The 7,529-nt window shown below is 27.9% G+C and overlaps 1 protein-coding gene across 2 annotated transcripts; it reads right to left on the minus strand.

Annotated features, from left to right (window-relative positions):
* Window positions 1-2,629: 2,629 nt before the first annotated feature.
* Window positions 2,630-6,461, minus strand: LOC149498800 (endochitinase PR4-like). 2 transcript variants are annotated; one of them, XM_089726521.1, is made up of 2 exons: window positions 5,872-6,461; window positions 2,630-3,207 (listed from the first exon to the last, which is right to left on the minus strand). In XM_089726521.1, the coding sequence occupies exons 1-2, from the start codon at window positions 6,398-6,400 to the stop codon at window positions 2,801-2,803; spliced, it is 936 nt and encodes a 311-aa protein (XP_089582647.1). In that variant the 5' UTR covers window positions 6,401-6,461; the 3' UTR covers window positions 2,630-2,800. The 2 variants fall into 2 exon arrangements, with proteins under 2 accessions (XP_089582647.1, XP_089582659.1); XM_089726533.1 differs by lacking the exon at window positions 5,872-6,461 and adding an exon at window positions 4,139-4,485.
* Between the last annotated feature and the right edge of the window lie 1,068 nt (window positions 6,462-7,529).

A 7,529-nucleotide genomic window follows, 5' to 3' on the forward strand; every position in this document is an offset into this window, starting at 1 on the left:
TCCAATAAGATATGCAGTGGTTATTTTATAGTGTTACGAAAGTTGAAAGACTACCCATGAGCATAGACCAGTGGTTGCGTACTCATGTTATTTGGTAATTGAAAATTTAGGAGTTATTATATTTTTAAATATTAGTATAGAAGTTGAAATTTTTATATCATAAAATTGTTTAATTCAATTCCTCGTTAAAATTTATTTTCAAAGTTTTAGCTTAATTATCCATAATTCAATTATATCTTACCACTCGTAATACTCATGCATTCTATAATTCTGTATATTTTTAGGTTATAATAATTTCAATTCCTCTCCTAATCACTGAAATTTATCATAAATTTTAAGATTGTATCATTGCCTCGAATTTCAAATAATTAAGAAACTAATTTCAAGATGGTAAAAATTTCAAGTAAAATTTTTTACTTATTATTTTCAGTAAATTTTATTTTGATTGAGATTTTATTAGATGCTATATAAATAAGCTTTATCAATTAAATTTAAAATTATCATGCACTTGTCAATCATATATAATATAATTAATTTTCTCGCTTTTTTAAAAATTATTATATTCTTTTTTATTAATTCAGTCGCTAAATTATTTTCTCGCTTTTCCTATATATTTTAAGAAGGGGAAACCTCACAACATTCCAAATTCTTTTAACGAATGCTCATTATATTGTCTGATTTTCCATTTTTTTAAAAAAAAATGCAAAAAATGTATAAAATTATGTAATATTTCATCGTGTTTCATGCCACGTCAACACCTATAAGCACAAACTAACGGTATTACTAAATGATTAATTTATAATAATTCAGTGATTAATTGCTTTTAAAAGTTCATTGCCTACGTCTGGTATACGTGTGGTTTTATTAATTAAATCAATAAAAAAATAAGATTTTTTTTAAAAAAAATTTTAAAAGTGTGGACTCAGAAACCTTTCATGTCTAAGCAATTATTAAGGTCCATTTTCAAAGATAATAAAAATTCAAATAAAATTTTTGACTGATTTTTATTAAGTGATATATAAATAATTAAGTTTTATGAATCAATTTAAAATAAATAATTATATACCAAAACATAATCTAATAATAAATATATATACAATCTGATAATAAATTTAAATCGTTATTTTCAATTTTTTGATCTTAAAAAATTAAATTTTAAAATTTATAGTCTTTGGGGACCGTTAAAGTTTGGTTTGATTGATGTGTCCAAACGTAAGCAAGTCATCATTAAAGAGTTACAAAGTCTAATGTCTAAATCATTAAATATCAAAAGATAAGAATATATATATATATATATATATAATTGTCATGAATAATATTATTTGCTCATGAGTTACACTAAAGTTCAATCAATTACTAAAATTTTCATGCCTAGAAATTTAAAATATGAATCTTGTAGCCTAAGTAAAATGGAAATATATATATTTTTTTTCCAGTGTGGATGAAATGTATTATTTAATTCAATTTACATACATTTAATAAATTAAAATAACTAATTATAATGTGCAAAAATTAATCCATCATACTATTATAGCTGTTATTAAACAAACTATATTTCATTATTCATCGAGAGATTTAATAGACCAAAATAGTACTATAAACTACATAAGAACGGTGACTCTTTCTTAATGTCAAATTAGAAAACTCTTATAGTTGAGAGAATTCAATCGTAAGATCTATTAATTGTCATTAATCAGTAAATCTATTTACGTATTCAAAAATTATTACTACTTATTATTAGGTTAGATGATACATATATATACTCTAAATTAATAATAAATTTCATATACTTAATATATAAAATATGATAATACCATTCTGATAAAAAGTGATCCTATCTTTTTTTTTTTTTTTTAATTTATGTTCTAAAGATATAACAATAAGTCAAATTAAATATGTAATGTCACGTGTCAACCAAGAAAAAAGACAAGTTTGGTTTTTACGGATAGATTGGAAAAGTCTAGCAAATTACCCATTGCAAAGATTTTTCTTTTTTTCTCTGTCTTTTTTTTTTTCCCCACGGCAATTGAACATCGTCAAGGTAAACTAATTCTTGTTTGATCCTTTTCCTATACATTTCAAGAATAAGAAACCTCACAACATTCCAAGGTCTTTTCTTCGTTAGATTTTCTGATTTTGCAATTTTTTTTTATAAAAAAAAAAAAAAAAAAAAAACTTCCCACATGCTTGTCAATATAATCCAAATTGATGTTTTGTGCAATGAGAAAAAGCTAATGGAAGCTCTAAATTATCTCAACATGGTTAGCTTTTTAATAGCCTTTAGTGTTTTGACCGGTCAAAACACTAAAAGCTATTTAAAAAGCTGATATTAAATATTAACATAGCATTTAAACTAACTTTTAAATGTTAAGGTAACGTTTTATAAAAAGCTAACTAATGTAACGTTTAGTTTTTAATGTTTATGAAAAGCTATCAAAACAGCTAATTTTGTCGAACAGACCCAACGTGAAATATTATTGTCAATTATAGTTGTTATTTGATTGGTCTTCCTGCGTCTTGTAATAGATATGAGAAGTGAAAAGTCTCGAGTTGAGTCATCTTTAGTACAAAAGTTATCATTAATGTTATTCCGTTTCATTAGGTCTTCAAAATGTAAAAAATAAACTAGTTATAACGATAAAGATTATTTTATTTCATTGAAGCTAGTTTACATAATCTCCAAGGATGAACTAGCTTCTAATTATTTCTGCAACTCAAACAAGGATAGATAATGAATTACAGGAGTACATTACTTATTTAGCAACCCTATTTATTAAATTAAACAAGAACTAAATTTTAATTAGCAACTCAGATTATCCCCAGGTGCAACTCCAATCTTGTTGCAATAATCAGTGTAATAGCCAATCCGAGCCTGAACTACTTGAGGATTTCCACTATTACATTCAATTGCACCATTCATGGCTCTAATGGTGGCTCCGAAACCTTGCGTTACGACAGGGCGTACATTGGTCATCCAAAACCAGAGAGCTGTCTCAAACGACACAACAGCATCATTTGCAACAGTTTCAGGAGAGTTTAACAAGTCAATGTTAAGGCTTTGACCAGCTCCACCATAGTTGTAGTTCCAGGTTAGTTGAATCGGTCCGCGGCTGAAATATTTCTTTCCTGGGGCACATGGATATTGTGTGTATGATTCGTCGCAGTAGTTTTGGGAAGCACCGTTTACCTTTTCTATGTAGCAGAAATCTGAAAAATTTATCATCCAAAATGTTCTGTTTAATCCACGATCAATTAGAATATATTGTTTTTAATTTTAAAATAATAATCAAATTGGATACAAATATGCAGCATACTTTTGGTAGACAAGGATAAAGAGAACTTCATTAAACTTCCACACCTAGGAAAGGTGAACAAATGGTCAGTTCGATTTGAACTGAATCGAACTAAGATAAAAAAAATGCAAACTGAAGTTCTTTAATGACAGATCGAACTGAAATTAATATTTGACAGAACTAACTCAATCGATTTTGGTCGATTTTTGCCATATTGGTTTGGTTTTAAACTCAACCGATGAATTTCTATGAAATTGCCTCAAACCAAACAACAAATTCTATTCAAATCGACTGACTGATAAATCAAATCTTTTTTTGAACAGTTGACTGAATCAAACCAAAATGAAATGGGTAAGTTTGATTTTCGTTTCTTTCGTTTCGATTGGTGGTTTTACATATCTTTACACTTAATCAATTATTGACTAAATGGGAGGTTAATTTCTCATGTGGAACTGAGGAGAAGGAGCACTCACATACCATCGAGATCGGGGGCTCCAACACAAGACATGATTTAAAAAGGTAATATTCGATATTTCTATTTGAGTATACTATTTATTAATTTTAAAATAATAATCAAATTTAATAAATATATAGCACACTTTTAATGGACAGGATAAAGTGAAGTTCATTAACTTTTCAAATTTAGACAATTGCTGACTAAATGCGAGATCAATTTCCCACCTGAGATTCAGGAAAAGAGGCACTCACATTCTTTCAAGGTATGAAGTCTCCGTACGGAGAAATGATTTAAAAAAGTAAGATTCTAGTATTTGGTTGGCATAGAATTCTATATTTCTAGGAAAATCTAAATACAGAAATAAAAATAAGAAAGAAAGAGATCTTACGTCCAGTCTCATGAGTAACATGAGCAAAAAAAGCAGCAATCTCACGCTTGGAATCATCACCTCCAAGCTTACCAAAGTCAGGAAATGAATTGAGAGCATTAAGAAATGCATCTCTAGTATAGAAATTCTTGCCAGGACAATCAGCTCCAGCTTGATTGATTATCGCATTAAAGAAATCAGCAGTAACAATATCTCCCACATTTTGAGCAAACACTGAAACGTTTTTTTCCATTGTTGCAATTATAACAATGGATAGACTGATGGCAAGCACAGTTTTTCCAAGTACAGCCATTTTTGGATTGAAGAGTAACAAATTAAGGGAGTCAAGTCTATTGTTCTTGTGGTTGTTGTTATAGAAGGTGGAGGTAGAGTGAGGTATTTATAGTGATAAAGTTAGGTATTTATGGTGACTTTTAAGTGGTAGTATTAAAATCAGAAAATGAAAGGTATAATTTATAATTTTATTATTATATTATTATTGGTTTATTTTATGCACATAGAGTTTAATTAAGACGGTATTTGGTAACACGAATACTTAAAATTAAATTTTCCAATATTTGTGTCGTGATAATTAACAAAATTAATTATTTTAATAGTTGTTAATTGTTTTAGCAGTTACAAGATTTTTACTAGCATTTTGTCAGACATCTCAAATTTTAAACCGTAATATAAAACTTAGACTATCAAACACTTTAAATAAATGGAAGTTAAAACATTAAATGCTCAAATACACTACTACTTAAAATGATAAGTTAAGAATTTTAGCTTAAAAACTTGCAATGAATTTATGAACTTATTGGATCTTTAAATAAATTTCCAATTATTTCCAAAGAAATAATAATAAGTTTACAATTTATAAATTTAAACATTTATGTTATCTAGCACTTATATACTCAATTTTTAATTTTATTAAATGCAGCTTTCAATTTCCTATTCACGTGGGGATAAGGCCGTAAATGACCTGTTACCCGAGCAGTCAAATCCAATCCAACTCAACTCGATGGGTTTGAAGATATAATGGATTGGATTGAACGAGTCATCTTTATAATTCACGGATTGGGTTAAGTTACGGGTTCATTAGATAAACCCGTAGACCCGACCCTTAAATAATATATGTGTGTAATTATGAATTATTTAGCTAATTTGATTTGATTTATAAATACTAAATTCTTTACATATTTAGTAGACATTGACTTTAAATAATTGCTTTTTGGAATTGTCGCTATTGGAATATATTGTAATTTATTGTAACTATATATATATATATATATATATATATATATATATATATATATATATATATATATATATATTTTCTTTTTTTAATTTTACTAGGTGTCTTTCTTATTAGAAAATTTAATTTTTCATTATTGATTATGATTGTGATCATGATGACAATGATGATCATGTTAAGACATTTAATTTTAATATTATTATTGAAATATATTAGTAGCTTGTGAAAATTATTGTTTATTTAAGTTTTTAAGTATATTTAATTTTCTCAGTAATTTCTCTTAATTCTACGTTGCACCGAAACCGAAAAGAGGAAACTTGTAACGAGGAACGATATGGGAAACCACGTTTATAATACAATTTTACATGAAAAAACGGTATTTTATACAGGAAAACTGATGCGGAGAAACGTTTCCGAAACACAGAGACAATCATGCCTAGGAGTTTCCATGCATCGTAGGCAAAATTCAAAGCAGAAATAGAAAAATGAAGAAACTTACATCCAGTCACATCGGTGGCATGCGCGAAAAAAGCTGCAATCTCACGTTTAGAATCATTGCTAGAACCAACTTGTCCAAAATTAGAATATGATTTAAGAGCTTCAAGAAATGAATTTCTTGAATAGAAGTTCTTGCCAGGACAATTTGCTGGAGCTTGATTAATTATAGCATTAAAGAAATCTTGAGTGACAATATCAGGCACAGAAACACCACTGCTATGGGTTGGGGAACACGGGCCCGATTGGCATCCAGGGCCACAGTACTCTTTATCCTTCCCACAATACCCAAATTCGCTACAACATTCATCTGATTTACACCCACAATTTTGACCTGATGCGTTTCTGGGCAGCAGGGCTATTCCATTAATTAACCCACAATTTTGACCTAATGCGTTTCTAGGCAGTAGGGCTATTTCAAGAATTATTGTGAAGGTGATGGTCATGAACAATGGGTTTCTCATATTTTGGTGGAGTAACATTTTGAGAGAGATTAGTTTAGAGACTAAGAGAAAATTGAGTGACAGATGCATGCCAATAAGATATGCAGTGGTTATTTTATTGTGTTACGAAAGTTGAAAGACTACCCATGAGCTTAGACCAGTGGTTGCGTACTCCTCTATTTGGTAATTGAAAATTCAGGAGTATTATATTTTTAAATATTAATATAGAAGTTGAAATTTTTATATTATAAAATTGTTTAATTCAATTCCTTGTTAAAATTTATTTTCAAATTTCAAGTAAAATTTTTTACTTATTATTTTCGGTAAATTTTATTTTGATTGAGATTTTATTAGATGCTATATAAATAAGCTTTATCAATTAAATTTAAAATTATCAAACACTTGACAATCATATATAATATGATTAATCTTCTCGTTTATTTAAGAATTTTTATATTATTTTTTATAAATTCAGTGGCTAAATAACAACCGATTTTTGTTCGATCAAATCTATAGGTAAAGTAAATTTTTTATAGTAGAAAAATTATTTTTATTATACAGTATATAATATTATTTCGACTCATTTTTTACCTAATATATATACAGGGAAGAAAGGCCGCTTAATGCAAGTGTTGTTCAAAATGAAAACGCGTTCCATTTGACGTGTAGACTTGGGAGTCTTCATACATAATACATTGCCCTTGTTTATAGGTAGTGTTTTTTAGTCTTTATGGAAGGTTTGGTTTGACTTAGTGTCCAAACGAACATGACTCTTCATCAATCCTATTATATGAAATTAAACGAGGTTACAAAAGTTCCAATTAATTACTAAAAACATTTTTGCATAACCGATTATTATTGAGATAAGTGGTTTGGCGCTTAAGTGAGATCGACGTTTGATCTTCATGTATGGACTAAATACTCAATTAGAACAGTTTACCTCTCAGTGGGCTGACTCAGTGCAAACATAATTTATCTTTTGTCCAGTGGGCTGAGATACCTGTGATTAAAACAAAATATATATATTCTTGTATATAAATTTACAAATTAGTATAAATCCTATGAGTAAGTAAAATGAAATTATATTAACTTTTTCTTCTTAAATGTGGATAAAAAGTATTAATCTTCATATATTAATTAATCAATTATAATGTGCAAAAAATTAATTCATTTTACAATTGTATATTAATAGCCATTACTTAGTAAATCTTTTGTCGTA

The sequence above is a fragment of the Jatropha curcas genome, chromosome 1 (genome assembly GCF_041381405.1).
Source record: "Jatropha curcas cultivar XTBG-Jc1 chromosome 1, XTBG_Jcur_1.0, whole genome shotgun sequence".
Taxonomy (NCBI): domain Eukaryota; kingdom Viridiplantae; phylum Streptophyta; class Magnoliopsida; order Malpighiales; family Euphorbiaceae; genus Jatropha; species Jatropha curcas.

What these genes read in the sequence shown, in the direction of transcription:
- LOC149498800 (XM_089726521.1), bottom strand. Translation starts at nt 6,400, where the DNA reads ATGCATCTGTCACTCAATTTTCTCTTAGTCTCTAAACTAATCTCTCTC. An exon ending in TGCCACCGATGTGACTGGAT is followed by an intron (nt 3,208 to 5,871) that starts GTAAGTTTCTTC and finishes TAAATTTTTCAG; the next exon opens with ATTTCTGCTACATAGAAAAG.